This window comes from Coturnix japonica, chromosome 34 (genome assembly GCF_054131305.1).
Source record: "Coturnix japonica strain WE chromosome 34, WE-NBRP24, whole genome shotgun sequence".
NCBI lineage: Eukaryota > Metazoa > Chordata > Aves > Galliformes > Phasianidae > Coturnix > Coturnix japonica.
The window spans coordinates 4,276,043-4,295,626 of record NC_140696.1 but is presented as its reverse complement, the minus strand read 5'-3'; the positions used below and the strand labels follow the sequence as shown (position 1 = coordinate 4,295,626).

The 19,584-nt window shown below is 45.6% G+C and overlaps 1 protein-coding gene across 1 annotated transcript in view; it reads right to left on the bottom strand.

Annotated features, from left to right (window-relative positions):
• The window catches only part of UBASH3B (ubiquitin associated and SH3 domain containing B), a 47,287-nt gene that overhangs the window by 13,636 nt on the left and 14,067 nt on the right, over positions 1–19,584 (bottom strand). The window contains exons 2-6 of the mRNA XM_015884154.3: positions 4,847–4,900; positions 4,071–4,257; positions 3,358–3,556; positions 1,641–1,810; positions 835–1,043 (exon numbers count right to left, since the gene is read on the bottom strand). Of these exons, the coding sequence (XP_015739640.1) occupies positions 835–1,043; positions 1,641–1,810; positions 3,358–3,556; positions 4,071–4,257; positions 4,847–4,900 (819 nt within the window). The remainder of the gene's footprint in view (positions 1–834; positions 1,044–1,640; positions 1,811–3,357; positions 3,557–4,070; positions 4,258–4,846; positions 4,901–19,584) is intronic.

Here is a 19,584-nt window from a genome sequence, read left to right as displayed (position 1 = left end):
GCAGTGTTTGTGGACGTGAGATGATTTTGGATGGGAAATTTAGTGGGAAGAAAAGACAATTTTTGCTGGATTGCAAATGGGAGGGTCTGGATTAAGTCTTGTCTTCAATCAGACTCACTGATTGACTTTGCTCATGCGCTTTGATTGTAATTTTGCTCAGCCCTGGTTACTGGAGGGTTTTTATTTCTGTGTAATGGAAGATGAGTTGAAGTTTGGTGGCAATAGATGTGAAATGGATAGGACTGTTCAGTTTGGCTCACATGTGAGTTGAAGCCCTTTATGACTGGTGGCCATTTTTCACATGGCAGGCAGAAAAAGAATAGCTGTGACAGGAGGGATGAATGAGTGATTCTTGCTGTGCTTATCCCTGCCTGAAGGTCTTCTGGGTTGGGCAGGACTCAGGGTGAAGCTAGAACGAAATCTTGCTGATCTGGAATCCTTTTCCCCATGGAATCATACACAACAAATCTCACTTCCCAAATTAATGCACAGATTCAAAGCTTTGTGACCCAAGTCCCACCATAGAGATGCCTACGCTGTGGTAGCTCTGCAATGGCCATCTGCTCCAGCTCTGTCAACCAGCAGCAGCCATCCTATGAGTAACAGTTGCTGTAACATCCTAGCTAAATAAATCACATCACTCTCTAATCCCATGCATGGGGCTAGCACCTGCTCTTCCTTTGCTTACCAGATGGGGCTTGGTATGCCAGAATGTTTCCCCCAAAGCCACTTTCTCAGCAGCCCTGGGAATCTCTTCGCTTACCCAGGTGAAATCACAGCTGCTGAGCTCCCTTTTTTGCAGTGACAAGGATTGGACTGAGCAGCTTTACGTACCCATGGAACACCCAGGTCCCACATTCATCCGCCTTCGTGATGTAATTTTCAGGCAGTAGCCCAGAACAGCCGGTTGCAAGGGAAATGCCATAGATCCAGCCCTCACTTGTACTGGTTTGTTCCACTGGGGACATGAAAATGAAGTCTCCAGGGACCAGTTCAAGTTCATCATCATTCTGGGGAGTGTAAGGATAGATCACTTGTAGAGTCTGAGGAAGAAACAGAAGCACAAATGAATGAAGGGGTTGTTAATGGAAGGAAACCTATACAAAACCATGACACCAGTAGTTCACAGCAGTTTGGTGCTCAGGATCAGCTTGAATGGCATCAGCCCATTTGCTCATTAACCCTCCTAGATATCTGTGATATCTTCAAAGGGAGGTGGGAGCTAGTCACTGTCGCCTGATAGCACAAGGTTGGGCTCTCACACATGGCTGCCTTCAGTTAGATAGGCACAGATGTGAGCTGGTTTACAGCAGCAGCTCCCTTTGTGGTTGGTGATAACATTGACTGCTTGCAGCTTCTAAAGGACAAGTTGGCTCTTCAGATAGGGAAGAGGGTGGTGCTCTATCACTGCACTGACTGCAAAGGGAACCTCAGGTGGCTGGCTTAGACTTAAACATCTGACTTGGGGAATGGAAATATATATATTTTTTCTGTATATTGTGTTGGATAAGGACAGTATTGTGAAAACTATGGCAAGGGGCTTAATCACTTCAACTGTAGAAACCTGTGAGTGATGGAAGTAGATAGGCCACGAAGATAAACGTTTCTTTTTGGACTGAAACAAACTGCACAGCACGTACCTCGTGGTTAACAAAGCGTATGTCTCGGGAGAATATGGCAGCCACCCAGTCACAGCCCAGCTTGACATCGATGTTCTGTGCTAACTTCTCCAGCGTGGGCAGGTGGCTGGTCTGGAAGTGATAGGCCAACGTCACGTGGAGCTGCTTCTTATGGGGTTCCACGTGCACATCTGCAGCAAGAAGATGTCAGTTACCAACAAGGGGCTGTTGAGATCAGCAGCTTCTCTAAGGTGTGAGAGTGGCTGTGGCCCATGAGCAGGAGGTGGTAGTGCAGCTTTTTAAGATAGCCTAAGCAGAAGATACTGGAGGCGAGTTTCTGAAAGGGCTTTGGGTAAGCCAGATGTGGGCTCTCTGTGTCTGCCGTGCCTTGGATGGAGCCATCAGATTTGTGGTCTGATTCAGTTCTTAGTCACACCAGGGTGGTAGACCAAACATCCTTGCCAAGCTGCCAAAAGTCATCTGAATTCAGAAAAGGGGCTTTTCTGGATGGTGTGATAACAACTGTTGTAATGCTGATCACACAGGCCCGCTAAGAGAGACTTCCCAAGTGAGGAGCAGCCTTTCTGTCATTGGGAGCTGAGGATCTCCCCTGAAGAAGCAAGTGAAACAGCCTCATTTTTACTATCCCTCCCCTGTTCTCTCTCATATTGTTGAAATTACAAATCACTGGAATTTACATATCCATGTTAATTGATTACATCTTTTTCTTGCTGGTTTAGTAGCTCACTCATGGAAGGGAAGGTGTTCCCAAATGGTGAAAGCAGAAATAGGTAAAATAACGATTCAAAATGATCCTGCAGAAATAGAATCTGAATCAGGAAGAGATTCAGGGAAGCAGAAAGGTGGAAGTTTGTGAAACACTGGGACTCTCCCAGTGGATGTAGAAAACATAGAATGCATTGTTTGCATGTAATTTACTTCTGCTTATTCAACCAAAAATTGCAATTAAATGTGACTGATTATTCAGTCAGAATTGCAGCTATTCATAGACAAGGCTTTAAATGTCATCAGGGGTAGCTTTGCAAGTTCATCCATCTTTCATTCTTTTTTCTTTCTTTGGTCAGTCAGAGACAATATGCTCTGGGACTCCAAAGAAGCCCCACAGACTTCAGTGTGATAACCTGACTAAGCTGCACACTGCAGTGCAGCAATCAGCTGCCCCTAAGAAAGAACTGATGGGCATGGGCTGGGCTGGAGGTTGGCTGGCATTGAACAGGGCTGGTGGAAAGGCTCTTTCGAGGTTGTCAGGGTGCTCTGGGTCTTCTCTCAGAGCCCTTTGTGCATCTCAGAAGTGCAGCCAAGTGCTGAACGCAGCCTTTCTGAGGCTGAGGAAGGTTTTGTGGCAGCGAGTGGAGCAGGAAATGCTCAGCCCCACAGGCTGCAGTCTGTCTGAAAGGTTAAAGAACTGCCAAATGTCAACTTCCCTTTCAGGAGCAGTGCTTGACACTAAGCGTGAGGTGATATTTAAAGTGAAAGCCTGCTGACAAACAAGGCACCCGGAGGGGGGCTGCTCTCAGGCCACCCTTTGTTCAGCTCACAGGTATCGCTGCTTCCCTGTGGGCAGCCCTGACATTTAATTTCCCATGCATACTTTATATTAATTGGGCACTATCCCTTTGCCTGCCCTTGGAAGACTGTCAGGTTAGTGTGGAAGACGACCTCTGAAATGGCCTCTATGGGAGAACTGAGGGCTTTCATATGATGTAGTGTCACCCACCTGCTTTGGAGGCAGCCTCTGCAGCAAAGTCTGCAGCAAACTTCTTGAGCACCTCAGCACTTTCCTCCTTGACAAAAAGCCCGATGAAATTGGAGGACGTGTAGAGCTCCAAGGGCAGAGGGGCAGGGAATTTGCATTTCCAGCGCATCACAGTGGCCTGCAGGGCTTCCGTGAGAGCATCGACCTTGCTGTCCTCACACTGCCAAAGGAAAAAGGATGAGCACTGCTCAGGTGGAGAGCTGATCCCCATGCCTGTACTCAGCTCTGCTGTGCACTTAGTAGAGAAAGGGAGTTCAAGTGGGTGAGCGTGAATGGTGCTGTATGAATGGTCTGCCTCTGCACGCAGTAAGAAATAGCACAGGGTCACAGAAACAGGCATCTTCAGAAGTCCTCTGCCCATCCCTTGTCCTCGCAGCAGGATCAGCTATCCCCATATAACCTCCCCAGCCTCATCCCCACACACGCTCTTCTCATGTTAACAATCATTTGAGATTACGTGAATTTGGTCTGCTGCTCTTCCCTGAAAACAGCTCGCTTAAAACCCAATTACCTCCTCACCAAGCCCAGGCACTTCTTGTCATAACCCCTGAATTCCTGAGCTCAAACCCTTCTGCAGCAACTGAATGAAGCATGCAGCCTCTCCAGCCTGAGCCTGGCAAGGGCTGCTCATACATGCATGCATAAAGGCGGCAGAAAGAGGAGCTCTGGTTTACCATAAAGAACTGGCACAGGGTGATATGTGGGAAAATGTTGTGAGCTTTGTTCTTCCCGCAGATCTGCTTTGATTGCTGCCAGAACTCAGAGAGCTTCTGAGCCAGGGGGCCGGTGGGGCGCAGGTAGAGGACGTATTCCCGAGGCAGGGTGTCATCCAGGAATGGATCACCCACATGGGAGAACAGCCTGAGAGAGGGAGAAAGGAGAGTTAGATTGGCATAGAAAGGTGTTTTCTTCAGCAAAAGCAGCTCCCCCTCTCCTTGTTCTGTTTCCTTCTCCCTTTATAAGTAGAATCAACTCTTGGGGGTCAGGCTGTGAGGTGCACCGTCTCTCTTGCAGCCCATTACCACTACTAAGTAATACAGGAAATTGGATTTTAGTTTCAGACTGAAAGTCTGAAGATGTAACCTCAGTCACTGCCTCTGCCTGTCTGACATTCAGTGTGCATAATGTGGTGGGGAAAGCACTGGAAATGGCTCAGCATCTCTGAGAAGGCAGCTCTCAGTTTTCAGTTTGGGCATTGTGGTGGAGGAGGATTTGTTCCTTTCTCTCCCCCTTGTTTGCTATTCCTAGAGATCGCCAACTCTCAGACAAGGCTTTTTCCTCCATTGGTTATTTACAGCCCTCAAACACTGTCTCTAATTGCAGCTGTGTTTCAGGCCATGTTCCCATCAAAACACCTGCAGTAACATTCTACTGTCTAATGGCTGAAATCTTAGCCATTAAAGCCCCTGATTTCCTGTACTCTTTGTAACATGTATTACTTCATACCAACCAGTCGCATGCTGCTTGGACGCTTCTTCCACCTGTCGATGCCAGTGCTTTTTGTCTGAAGGGAAAGCAAAATGAAGAGAACATTTCAGTGCTGGTGGATTGTATGGATAAAGTCACATCTGCTTTCTGATAAGACAGTGAACCAAGCAAAACAGACACCTTTAGCCTCAAATTAACTACAACCTGAGTTCTGCCTGAATTCCCTTTAAGGAGGGTTATGTGTTATGAATACATACAGGAAAAACTATGAGTCAAACGTTGGGGGTGAAGCTGAGGATAATTGAAATAATTGCAGCCACACGTCAAGCATCCAAACCAATGGTGTCCTGTGTTCCAGTCTAGTCGTGCAATTATTAATCTCAGTCCTAAGGCTGCTTTCTGCTGATGTGACCGTGGCTGAGGCTCAGCCCTGATGTGCAGCCATTGCAGCAGCACTGAGGACAGGAGAGATGCAGTTGCCACCAGGGGGCACAAACCTGAGACTTTCCCTGTTAGAATAACCTGCCAAAATTTACTAGCTCCCTTCATCCCCTGCTACGTGAATGTGCTCTTCTTTTCTTCGTTTCCCATCAGGATGCCTGTATATCCCTTTTCACTCTAGCTAACAAGGCTGAAGTCTTCTGGTAAGCGGGTTTTCCAGTTGCAGAACAGACCTGTGTGGTGGTGCTGCCTTTTTATCCCTGTAGTGTTTCCAAATGCTCAGCACTGAAATGCAGCTGTGGATCAGCTCAGCTTTGTAATGCTTTGAATGCCAAAATGAGGAATCCACACAGAATCCAAAAGGCATAAATATCTAAGAAAAATTATGAGTGAAGGAGGCAGAAAAGGATAGAAATGTTAGAATTTGAGGGCAGAAATCAGACCTCAGCTGGGTGTCGGGAGGCCAACGCACCTTGAATTCATTTCAAGGCTTCCTGCTTAAAGGCAAAAGGGCAGCGTTGCTCTCAAGAGCTACAGATGTGGTAGGAAGGAGGTCAGACTGAAGGGGATGTTGGTTTAATCTAATTCACAACAGATAATCCCTCGGCACGCACTTGTGCAAAGTGGTGTGGGAGGAGGAAGGGCTGAGGTGCACACAGTGATGGCAGTGGGGTCCCAGGCAGCCTTCCTCTAAATGCAGGGGAAGAGGAGGGATCCCACAGATGGCAGTGCTAGAAACAGATGGGGTGTCTCAGAGCTATTAATGACAAAATCTGTCTGAGGACAGAAAAACTTCTAGCTTACAGTGGCTGGCCTCAAGCAGTAACCTACTAAAAATGGTATGTTACAGTTTAATGATAATTCAGAAAGCTTGCTGACATCTTGAAGCCAGAGGGAATGTGTCTGACCAAAGGGACAGGATCAGTGCACTGAATACCCCTGTGTTATGTGCTGCAGGAGGGTGTTGGGTTGGCTGTAGGAAATGGTCCAAAGTGAGGGAAGATGGTCATGATCTATGGCTCTAGGGTTAGGGCAGCAGGGACCCTCCAGCTGTGTGCCCATAGGGCCACATGGGACATTTATGTGTGTACCTATTGCCCTTTCTGTCTGCAGTGATGACTTTGGAGGGTGCTCTGATAACCATGCGGCGATGTGAAATGTCACCCACTTGGTCATAGACGCATGTTGTTGACTCAGCTGTGTTTCAGCTCTGCCACCGGCTTCCCCACCCCTTTGAATATACATATTTTTGTTCATTTTGAGAGTAAGAGGAAGGCAGAAAGATAATGCTGCAAAAAAAAAGGGCTGTGTTGCAAATGTGCGATTATGAAAATACTTCCTCCTGAAGCGCTCTGCTGCCCTTATCTGCCAGCACTCATCTGAGATCCGCTTGTCCCAGCACCTGCTTCTGCAAGGACAGACCAGCATCGTGGTTGGCTCTGTTCTGCCTGGCTGACCTTGCCCAGGCTGCCACAGATGTATTTTGCACAACGGCCACTGCTTTGCTTACAGTAGTTCTGCAGAAAGCACGGGCTGCAGAGCTGTAAGGGAGGCCGCTCCTTGGGCAGAGCAATGGGTTTTCCTCCCTGTAGTTTCATCCACCATTTCTGTTGCCTTGCTTTGCTTGTTTGACCTCCCCCTCTTGCTGAGGCTCTATCCAACAATACTAAATTCAGCTGACCAGCCATTGTTAGGGAGCATATCTGTGTTGTGTCTGAGGCAGTGAATTCAGAACGCTCTCCCAGATAAGCTCTGGCTTTGAGATGAGCAGTTTCTCCTGCTGCAAACTGCTCTCCCTATTTACTCTCTCCAGCCCCCAGAGCAGATCTCTGAAGGAATCTAGCAGGGCAGACGGCTCTGCCACCCACCCTTGTTGGCTTCATGAATTGATGTTGCCGTGGAACAAGCTGCACAATGGAGCTCTGTTGGGTTTGACTGCAGCTCCTTCCTCATTGCCTTTGTACTCCCAGGACCCCAAAGGGTGTCAGAAAGCACAAGGCTGGGCCCCACACACTTTTGTTCATGAGCAATTTCAGAAGGTGCCTATCTCATCCACAGGGACAATAAACTCCCTTTTCAATTTAATTTTCTGCACAAGGAGGAAATACTGCATAAAGCAAACAAAAGGCAAGGTATATTTTTATCACGGGACCTGAAGCTGAGAGATTTTAATTTACTGCTGGGGATGCTGCTGCTGACTGATAGCTCCTGGTTAGGGCAGGCACTGAATCTCTCCCTAATAGCATTTTCTGTAGTCAGGACCTGGAGAGGACCCTTCCTCTGACTGCTCTGAGGCCCTGGTAGGATCCGCTTTGAAGAAGCTGAATGCTCAAAACCCATCCCAGCTGTGTTTGGTCACTTTGAGAATTGGCCTGATTTTCCCAGCTGCTGAGTGGGAGCTGGAAGACAAAACTCAGATCCTGAAGAAAAATCAGGTCACTTAATTAGGTGACTAACTATGGCTTAGGTGCTCAGATTTATCCATGCTGAGTGGCAAGTGCTGGCTGCAGCTCTGCAGCTACGGGTAAGAAATGGAAAGAAGAGGAAAAGGCAGAAAATAACTTGTTTTTCAGAATCCATCCAACTGCCATCACACAGTGACCATTTCTGGTCATGCCAACACTGCAGCTGGATCTCAGCTTGGTCTCTCAGCTGCTGCTGCCTATGGAGCTGAAGTACAGGATGCTCAATCAGCAATGCACCAGACAGCAAATAGAAGAGAAAGGGAGGGGGATGCTACCTCTGAGCTGCAGGTGTGCAGAGGGGGAGAAAGATGCTAATAGCACCTTCCAAGAGCACTGCAGGGGTTTTAGCTACTACAAAGAATCAGGTATTTTTGTTTGTTCTGCCTTAGTCTTCAGTGTCAAGTTGTAAGGAAAGTCTCCCTCTGGTTGAACAGCACTGAGATATTGCTAGGACATGTCCCAGCAATTGGCCCCTTAGCCTGAGTCATATATGGTATCTATTCTAGAATACATATTAATGTGTAAATGGTGTCCATTTTAATCCCAGCCCACTTAATGGGAGAGTGCAGAGCTCTGCACACTACAGAATTTAACTCATTATTGTTGAAGGATTTTTGGCTTCCTGCAATTTCAGGGTAGGAAAAAAAGAAAGCAACAGAGTAATGTCAATTCAGCTAGGAAATATATATCAATAAACATGAAGTATAATGGCAAAATCCCATTTACTTCAGAGGAAATGGCTGTAATGGGGAATGATGCATTAACCATAAAGAGAGCCTTCGGTCTCAGTAGCACCGCACAGAAATCCTTTGTAATTGCTCAGCTTTCTTATTCCAGTCCAATTTAAAAAAGGAGGGTGGCATTGCTGCCAGCAGCGCTTTGCACACAGGCTAATGAGCTACCAAGCAGCAAAGTTAATGCAAATAGCACGATGGACAGGGGTGAACTGTTAAGAGGTATTTAAATGCACTCGGTCCATTTTCTTCCTACAGCTGAGATGCAGAGGGCAGGCAGCAGTGGGGACATGACAGTGCTGGGGGCAGGCAGTGAGCGGGGATCCCCAAGCAGGGGTTGAGTCATGCAGTGGGGCTGAGCCCTTGGGTGCAGAGCATCCTCTTGCTCTCCAGCACTGATGTCTAATTCATTAGGAGTTGGCCCCTCTGTCTGCTGCCTGGGGCTGAATTTCCCCATTCCTGTTGGCTCTCCTTTTGCTGTGATAAGCAGAGATCCTCACCCTGCCATAGGCACAGCTGACCCTTTGGTTTGTAGGAAGGAGCCGGCCCTGCACATCGCTGCTCACAAACACCAGCAGCAGCTTCTACCTCAGATCCACCTACAAGCTGTCTGCCTACAAAGGCACCAGGGATTTGTGAATGAGCAATGGAAGGACGGAGGCAGCCTGTAAAAGAAAGGGAATGACTAAATCTTCCCTTTCATTATGTGCCTCAAACCTAGACAAACTTCTTATCTATGAACAAAACCCCTCGGAGGGATGAATTCATCATTTCAAGTAACCCTGAATCTTTGGCCCATAAAATATTTAGCTGTGTAAATAAAGATTTACTGGAAACCGCATTAAACATGATGGAAGGACTTGGTTCTCCCCATCATTAGGTTCAGTTTGAAGCTTCCTGACATGATAAGATAGAAATTATGGATCATAATTTATGTTGGAAGAAAATGGGTATTTGCAGGTTGGAATACAGGTTGGAGCACGGCTGTCAGTGCAGAATAGACTGTAAGGCCAACAGTTAACTCCCATCAGCCTACCTGAATCTCTATCCTATATTATAGCACTACTTAAAGGGAAACAGTTATAAATTCTTTGCAAACAATGAAATTCCCAGCTTTTCTGTCTTTGTTTCCAAACTGCCCCTTAAGTGACATTTGCAGATCTCTTAATTTCTTTCAGTTTTCATCAATTGTTTACACTGTTAACAGCGCAGTAGTAGAAATGTGGCTATTCTGGGCTTTCAAGAAACAATTGCCCATTGAAGAACCATGTTGCAAGCAAAACTTCTGTCCATTTAATTACTTGATTATTTATTGTAGGGGAAAACAGCCAAATTCCAAATAATTGACTGCTTGTCTAAGAACTGCTATGCTGTCCTACAAACAAATCCGGCCACATCGAGGTGATTTTTCCCAATGTTTTGTGTCGTGGGTTATTCAATCGTGTTCCTCAGAATTCTCAATATTTCATTCAGTTGGTCGCCAAAAATCATATGATACCGTTTCTGTTCTCATTCGAGTGACCTTACAGCTATAAATAGGGACAGGAAGATATCACTAGGGATCGTGTTCCTGTTTATGGGGAGGGGGCGGGTAGGTTCCCTTTCTGCAGTTTGTAAGGAAAAAAGCAAAACCCAAGTGCTTTTGGAAGGAAGAAATCACTCTAACATAATAAGTATGTGGCAAGAGTTGGTTTTTCTTCCCTTCACCAAGCATTGCTCAGTCCTCAAGGGACTACCTCAGCTTTTCCTTCTGCTGCTTTCTGCACATGACAGAGGACATAAAGCCCTCGCTGTGTCTAACAGTGGTTCTCCTTGCAGCCACGTCCTCCCCAAGCTGTGATCCCATAGGAACACACAGTTCAGCACAGCACCCCAAATGAGCTCAGCAGTGCTATAAGCAGATCACAGCCAGGCAGAGACCCAGGTCCTGTCTGAAAGATGGGAGCTCTGACAGGAGCTGCAGGGCTGCACGGTGGCTGCGGAGACTGCAAGACATCAGACTATGCTGTATCCCATAGGTCACATAAATATTTACAGAAGGTACCTGACAGCATGACAGGGCTCAGTGCTTCTCTTCCTATTCCTTCCGGAGCAGTGGCTGCTTGCTCCCAGCTGGCGAACGCTGAGCTTGGTTATAGGAAAGAGAGAGCAATGGGAAGCACCACCAGAAATAAGGCTGGGAAAAGAGCTGCTATGTAGTCCTAGTTTCCATCACTTAAATGTTCTTTTTTCAGAGGATGCTCCAGCTGGCAAGCTGCAGCCTGGCTGCACCATGATGACCATTAGTTTTCAGTGCCAAGAGTGAGGGCCTGGGTGTGTGTATCTGCTTTGAGTGTTGGGTTTTTATGTTATATAAGATTTCAAAGGTGTTTTTTCCCCTTCCCGTAGCACATGTGTGCTAAGTCATTCCCTTAATCCTCAGCTTAGCCAGCTTGTTAAAGCTGAAGAAGAGGGAAGTACAGACTCATAAAAAGTGTCCGGGATAAAGAAAGGAATGTAGCAGCCATTTAACATTTTTAAAGAGGTATACAGTTTAAAAAAGAAACAGGAGATTATTTTCTCCCAAACAACCATAGTGCAGCTTTTATATGGGCAATGGGCTCAGATGTTGGGAGCCCTGTGCTCTCCTTTGGGTCCCTGTTTGACAGAGGGGTAGGGTGAGGGTAGAAGCAAATCTAGGGATGTACCCCTGCTGAAACAGAGCCTGGAAATAACACAAGTCCTGCAGCTGGATATTGAAGAAAACACCATCTCCGTGTTCTGTAACAAAGTCATGAGAGCTGGCAGCAGCTCAGCTGGATGATTCACAAAGGTTCTATGCTCTGCTGCAGAGCGAGCACTGGTAAAGGTGATAGGGATAATGAGTGCAGCTGGTAAAGGGCTGCAGATTCTGAAGATGAGCAAAACAATCAAAGGTAGATGATACAAATCAATTCAAATGAAGGCGTTGATAACTGAAGGCCTTTAAGCAGAGCCCTGTTCCATTTAAGCACCTCGTATAAATACCAACCAGAGTGCTGCAGGATGACCAGATGTCCTTATTCAATACCCTGTGCAGCACAGTAGGGCAGGAACTTTCATCCCAATACCATTCATGTATTTCTAGCTAGCCAGGAAGGCAATGTCTTTGCATGGAGCCGAGTTAGAGGTTTAAGTATGCTCAGATGTATCATCTGGAATTTCAGTGATAGCCAGAAAGGGAAGCAGTTGTCATGCTGACTGGAAAGAAAGAAGTTCCCTTGTGTTATTCAAGACAAACACGCTTTCTTCCTTTCTCACTGCTGTTCTTCCTATACAGAAGCGAGCTGCAGAGAAACAGATTTGCCATCTCCTGGTTCTATCGTTGCTGAATCCTCCTCTCCCCATCCAAGTGGGTTTCCCCAGGGTAGGATGGATGGAGGTGGGATGCTGTGTCCATCAGCCCACTATCTGCCACGTCACCTCCTGCTTGGTGACAGCACAGCAACAAACACAGGGTGCTCAGAGGGTAATGGTGGCACACAGCCTTCCTGCCCCAGTCCCTTTGTGCAGCCCCGCTCTGCTCCTCTCCGTGTAGAGCTTGCTAGTGTGATGTAGATCTTTAGGAAGAAGAAGAAGAAGAAAAAAAAATGCCGCAACTAGCACTTTAAAGTGCCGGTGTTAACATTTTCCAGCTCCTTGGGGTTTCAAAACAGGAAGTTTGGGGGTGGTGCAGTTGCACAATTTGCCAGAAAGCTGCTGTTCTGTGAAGTCAGTGACACTGGGCCTACCATGAACTGCTCTACCAGCCACCAAGCACTGAGCTTTGGGAGATGGATCCTCTGTGCAATGCTGGGATGTCTGGATGTGCAACTCCCAGGAGGTGGCTGTTCAGACACTCGTGCTTGACAGTTGGACTTGGCAGGTTTGGCTCTGTATGTAGGCTTTGCATTTGGGAAAGCTCACTCCACCACCTTACTGCCTTCTTTCTAGGCAACGTGTGTTAATCTGTGAGGGACCTTAGGTGTTGTGTGCACTAATGGACTCACAACTTTGCTGAAAAGGCGAAGCCCAGAGACAGAAAATGAGAAGTAGATGCCCAGAGAGAAGCTAACCATAATCTCACATCTAAAATAGACTCACAGAAAGCAACTAGAAGGAAGTCTAAGAAATTAAGGAAGGTGGAAGGAAGAAGGGTGGGGTGCTGAGATAGTTGGGTTAGAGGCAAAAAGAGGCTCTCAAAATAGCCTCTTGCTCTAGACAGCTCTGTTCAGGAATTATTTCAAGCCTCGGTTGTTTTCAGCAATACAACTATTTCAGTCTTTTTTTAACATAAGTCTTCCTTGCACGGTGTTTCTTGCCATCTAGGTAGGTCCAGGTTATCCACCATTGCTATGGGGAAGGTGGGCAAGTGCTGTAGGACATGGCGGACAGGAGGGTGAATGGAGCAGACAGCGAGACAGACCTGACACTGACTCAGGGCTGAAACAGCCCCAGATAGTGCTGGGGGCTGGGTGCATCTTGGTGCCGGTCGTTGGGTGACACATCTCATACAGGTCTCGGTCTCGTGCCTCAGAGCTACATGAAGTGTGTGGTTAAACCGGTAACTAAAGCTCATGTCAAAGTTTCCATTAGAAAACATAGCTAGTAAGCAAGCCCAGGTGTGAATTTCAGTGTGGGTATCAGTCTCATGTTGTTCTTTAGCCCTCAGCTACTGTGAGTCTTTGCTAGTTTTGGTGAGCTCTCTAATATAACCTCACAGACTGTGGCATTAGGAAAAGTGTAGTCAAATGAAGCTGTGACAAATGCTTTGATGGAGATGTCTAAATGATTTCACTTTTAGTTTGCCTATTCTTGTTGCAAGAGGAGTAAATTCAGGCAAATATGGGAGTCCTGCACACTCAAGTAAGTTGGCTATCCAAACTGGAAAGAAGCATAGCCGTGGTAATGTCTGCATTATCCCACTTAACCGACTTCAGGTAGCATTAAAAAGCTTCATACAATTATTTTGCTGTTATATAATCAGTTGTTGAGAGAAGTCCCAACCTCCAGATTATGTTATTATGCTGTCCCTGTGGCATCCAGTTAAATTATCTGGCATTTGTATGTAAGGTCTGGATAAAAGGTTTTGAATGTTAGCTGTGGAAGGGTTAAAAAAAGAAAGCCACATTAAATATATATATATATATTTTATATACACATTTGAACTCTAAAAGGGAACAGGAAATGAAGAATTGTGATAAACTGAGAAACGCTGAGATAAAGGATCTGAGAATGTAATGAGAAAACTTTATTGCACAGAGGGAGTATTTCCCTGCATGCTTTCCTGATTTTATAAGGCCTGTCAGTTCTAACTCTATTGCTGTATCTGATCATATTCTTCCTGAATAAATAAGTGGATTACAAAGAAAGAAAATAGGAAGACCTTGATGATACCTGGATGTAGTAATCATCCCTACACCAAAGAGTGATTATGCATATATTACCTTCAAGCAGGTACTTACACACTTCAGTGAGATATAAGCAGATGCCAGCTGCTCTTCTGCAAAGCGTCTGCTGAAAGGTTATTGCAAATCAAGCCTTTGAGTCTGTTCTTCTGGAATAATTTCTAAGGATTTTAGTAGTGTTTGCCAAGATAGAATTGACTCTTGTCAATTGTCCCCCCACCCGGCCTGTCCTCTGCCTCCTCTGCTTTGGTGATCGGGCAACATGACTCCTGCCTTTTTGGGATTGCTCAGGTGACCAAATGCTGGGAGATTTGGTGCTTCCCTTTAGCAAAGAGTTTTGACCGTAAAGGTTTTCAGACAAGATGTGTTGCCTGAGGACAACATGGTTTTCCTCATCGTTTTTCCTTTGCTATTCATTCACCAGAGCCGGCTCACACCTCGCCTTAGTGCTTCACCATAAGCCTGTCCCATATGCAGGCACACCTCATCACAGTGCCAGGGCTGTGTGGGAGGCTGGGTCTTGGAGGCTTGCCTTGAAGACCTTGCTATCCAGATTGATCTTTTCAGGCAGGTATTGTTGAGCAGACTGACACATACACGCTGGCATCATCTCATTTCCATAGCGTAGATCTCCCCCGCAATGGAGTATCAGAACTGATGTGGGGGTGTTCTTCTAAAATTATTCGTGATGGAAACCTTCTACAACCGAGCTCCATCTTATCTATTTTGTGTGTGTGTGATGTCTTGAAAGCATATTAAGAAGTGTGTTTTTCTTTGTAAGTGCAACAAATGTGGCAATAATATATCAGTCTTGCCAACAGGGCAATATGTTCTGTGCCGTATGTATGTGACAGGGCATTAGGCATCAAAGAAGCAAGCCCTAGGAAATGCTGCAGTCATGAGAAAGGCATCGGCCATCAAACAAATGTGCACAGTGTGGCCTTGGGAGTCTTGGCACTGCTGGAGCTGGATGCTCACAGACATCAGGGTTCAAATGCACGCTCTGCACTTCTGAGCGATGGGTCAGGCATGACTTTGGTCTGAAAACTGTTGTACAGCAGTTGAGATCTGAAAGTGAATAAACTGTTCCCAACAGAAGCACTTTTATATGGCTAAAACTGTAGACATACTGGGAAAGTTTAGCAGAAATGATTATCCCGGGGAAGTCGAAAGAGCAGAATGTGTTTTGACAAGACATATGTGTCTGGGGGATCTCATGACTGGAGGAACTGAGGCGTAGAGAAAATCACCAACTATTTCAGGGCTGCGGGTCTGCAGCATCCTGTGCTCACAGTGCTGGCAGCTGCTGCTCCATGCGTGCAGGCAGGTGAGGTGACACCAGCCTGGCCTCAGCCCTTCCTTATTCCTTGAGCTGGTCTGCTGCTGCTAACCACTCCTGTTAACCACCCCTGCCTCCCTCAGCCATTACACAAAACCATTTGCATGTGGTGAGGCTGAAGTGAGTATCTGGGCAAATTCTTCAGTAGCAGACAGACTTCAGTACCTTTCTCTGCTCCTCAAAACTAATTCTTTCCTGCATTACGGTTTTGGGATGATGAGCCCAGTTCTGCATGGATTCCTGCATGGGTGGAGCTGTGTGGAGGTTACTCCATCCCGTGTGATGTGCTGAACTGCATCAGGAGCACGAGGCTTTCAGAAGATCTCAGCATTAGCCTAATTTTGCTCCCAATGGTACCGAATGAGGCAGAATGAGGCTAGAGCTGAGCTTCTGAAAGCTGTATCCTATCTTCCTTGTGCTGCACTTGTCTAAAAATAAGGAGTCCAATTAAATCAACGGCAGTACAAAGTATGAGGGAATGTATAATTAATTAAAAAAAAATCAAAGGCCGCCTTAAAGCATTGATCAGCATTTAGCAACCCTGCTACTAGCTCTCACTCTTTTCATTCTTCTTTTTATCAGCGATTCTTGTTGTATCTCTTCCCATTACAATCACATATTGTGATAGTACTGCGGCATGACTGTGTTTTGCCCTTGCTTCTTTCCCTAATGCTACTGTTCTGTGCTCAGCACTTCCAAATAGTTTCTTCTTCTCCAGCCTACCCTGAGAGCAGAAGATGGCAAAAGATGGCCACCTGTGAGTGCAGGGCTTTGTCACTTCCAAAGCAAGTGCTCCATGCTTTCACTGCAAAGTGCAAAAGGAGCTGGAGAGGATGTGCTGCTCTCAGTTATCCTGGCAGCAGCCCCCAGAAGCTGTGCTGGATTCACAGCCAGTCTGGAGTGGGAGCAGAACCTGGCTGATGGTTGGAGTGCCAGCAGTTAGTGGGAAACAGTAACACAGCGTGGAAGGAGAATGGATGGTGTTTGTTTCTGGGTGGTTCTCCATTGCTTTGCACATAGATTTCTCCATCTTCCCTTCTGCTGCCTGGATTTCCCATTGGATCTGTTTCTTTGCGGCAGTAAATGCAGACAGCTGAAAAGGCAGCTGAGATAGGAGAAGCATAAGGGTGAACTTAAGCTTCAAGGGAAGGTTGAAGGGGTTTGCTCTGGAAAACAAGCAACACTGGCACCAATTGCTCATTTGTGGGTAGTTTCAGTGAGATGAATTAATCTTTCCTTTGAAACATAGCAACTCACTGTGTGGGTACCAGAGGGCAGGCATTTAATATGGGTCGAATGGCTCATGTTGTAGAAGTGCCTGTTTGTCCCCATTGCGTGGGGGAAGAGTTGAGGCTACTGGCCCAGGACATTTTGGATAAAATACCACAGTTTTGGTATAAATTTGGCTTAAAATCAGTAATACCAATTGTAAAGTTAATTAAAAGGGTAGAAAAACAAGCCATATGCTGAAAAACAACAAGAAGGACTGAAGCATGAAGGCAGCTCTGCATTGTACATGACACCTAATGGTAACCGAGCCCATCTCTGCTGCTCCTCATTAAAAAAAACTAAAGAATCCTCTTTGCCTCACAGTGTATATAGAGATAAAACACGGATATAGCGGGGGGTGGAAAATAAAGTCTAAAGTGGGATGTTTTTCTTAATGTCAGAGGCAACATCAGCAGGTTCTTAAGCACGTAATTTGTAGGGGAAGTGACTCAAATGAAATGATGCACTTTAAAAAATCAGCAAAGTGCTGAGGGCATAATAACCTCAGAGAAAATGTAAAAGCCATTCCATATTCATAATACTGGAGTTCCTTACTCCTGTAATTTCATTTTGCATCTCTTTTTTTCTTTAATGGCACAGCTCCTAATATCGAGTGATTACTTGAGAATCAATGAGTTTCATTAGAATACTGAGTACTGATACATATGCTTCCTTGCTGGGAAGAAAAGCTTAAGGAAAGAAAACAAAATGTATCCTAAAATACTACAGACCATGAAGGAAAAATTCATTTTTAGGTGAAGGAAAAATGCATTTTTAGGTGAAGGAAAAATGCATTTTTAGGCTTTAATGGTGTTCTTTTTAAATCCCACTTTCTTTAAGCCAATCTCCTGATCTTCTGTCCTTACTCATAAACCCTAATGTCTGCAGTCCTCTGTTGGAAGAGGTGTGAGATGGGAATCAAATAGGGTCAGAAATTCCAATTCTTCTCAATCTGTGGCAGTTCCTCTCAGCAATGAGAAATAGGTGGTAGTTGTTGGTGGGGATATGGCTAATTATCATTATCCCTCCATCCTGTGTATGCATTAACAGGGATGTGCAAGAGCACTTTTGGATAATCCTCTATCATTTCAAGGCCTTTAAAATCTCCAGCATTTTCCTCCTCTCTTATCCCAAATCGGTGCAGCTTGAATGAATTCAGTCCTGTACACCTTGTCCACTTCCATGAGGATTAAGCATCCTATATAGCCTGAAAGTCAACTTCTCCTTCTTTCTCTTTCTTTCTTTCCTCTAAGAACTACACGTTTGCAAACAAAATGTGTCATTGTTGAGAAGTTCTGAAAATATTCTGCTTTCAAACCAGGATTTATTTTTAGGGGGTGGCTTTTCTGATGAAAATAGAAAATTCTGAGCTACTCTTTACTGAGGAACCTCCTCCAGAGCTTTTCGTTATCTCTGATAGAAATCATGGTCCATTGGAGGGGGGTTATGAAGGGTCACCTGGATGCAGGTTAATGACCTTATCCTCCAGACTGTCTAGTGGACCAAAGGTAACACTACTGAACAGCCCCCTCCTCCTCCCAACCTGAGTGCAGACACTCTTCACTAAGGGGGATGGAATTTGCTTCAAAAGAAGTCGAACAATAACCTTTCAATGGATTCCATCACTTCCGCAACAAACAAAACACGATTCGCTTTCAAGCTTATCTTTGTGCCAAGTTCTGTGGTTACAATACAATAGCTGTATTGTTCTTGCATGCTGCAGGCGAAAATGTATTTTGGTAACTGCTGCTCTTTGTAACACAGTTGTCTGATGACAGTTATTCTAGCAAACCATTAACTCCTTCAGCATGAGAGCACCTCTTCCAAGCTCAGCATGCAGCCTAGGGAGCCGGATTCACCCTTTGAGAAAGTAGTATCAGCTCAGGACTCTCAGTGTTAGATAACATGTAAATGATGGTGACTCATAGTGGAAAATCATACATAAAAATTACACAAAGGCTTATTTAGCCACCATCTCATGAGCTTTTCCTGGTACGCGAGTGTGTGAGGTTTGCTCACTCACACTCCTCCCAAATAATGCTACTATCTGTCCTGCTATCCCCAGCCCCCTGCAGCTGTCTTGGAAGATATGAGATACAGAGTAAAAATGGACATGCATATTCATATTCACATCACATTCCCTATTTAGAAGTGAATGAACCCTGGAACAGTTATAATCACTGGTTCATGTCTGGCAGATACATTCATTGCCCCAGTTATGCTCTCACAGAAAGGCGTGCTGCTTTTCACAGTGGCTGGGTGACTAATGGGATGTTCCCATTCAGTAGATTGCAAAACAGGTATAGAGATAAAAGACAAAAAAGAAAGACTTTGGAGCCCACCCCAGATCAGAGCCCCCTCTAATAAGGATGCAATGGATGATCTTCAGCAGTGAAAGACTGGAGATAGGATTGAGGTGTTGGCTTCCTTCATGGAACTAAACTGCAAGAGCCATGCAAGCCTACATGGTCTGATTGGAGGGAAGGCAAGAGCAGGCAGAATATCTGGCTCTCCACAGCAGGAAACATTGAGAACAGTAGTGTTTTTTTTTTCCAGTGTGTGCATGCGGTATTTTTGTAATTCAAGATGAAGTCACAGCCAAGCTGAAAACAAACCAAAGAGAAGAGCCAAATGTGTTAACAAGAACTGGAGAGCAATTCCAGCAGTGACTGGGAGTTCAGGAACAGGAGATGTTTCATTCTGCATTGATAAAGCTCGCGCTAACATCCTGACCTGTGCTGAGGAGACATGCCAGTGAGGAGAGAGAATGGCTTTGCAAAAACAACAAAAACAAGGCTTTTGTTTCTCATGAACATGGGCTCATAAATAAAATGCCAGAAACCGTGCTTGGATTTCTTGAGAAAGACTGAAAACGTGCATTATCTTGTAGAAAAGGAGTTTTCGTATTACTCATCCTGCCCATCTCCCAGGCAGCACAGAAATGCTCCCAGCACTCCAGTCTCCTATGCTTCCTTCAGCTCAGCATTCAGAGGCTCAAGGAACGAGGCCAGCGGACCTTCCAATTAGAAATGCTCTTCCTAATATTCTGCTGTAATTTGTCTTTGCTCGCTTTCATGCATTAGCTTTTATGAACTGCACGAGGCAAC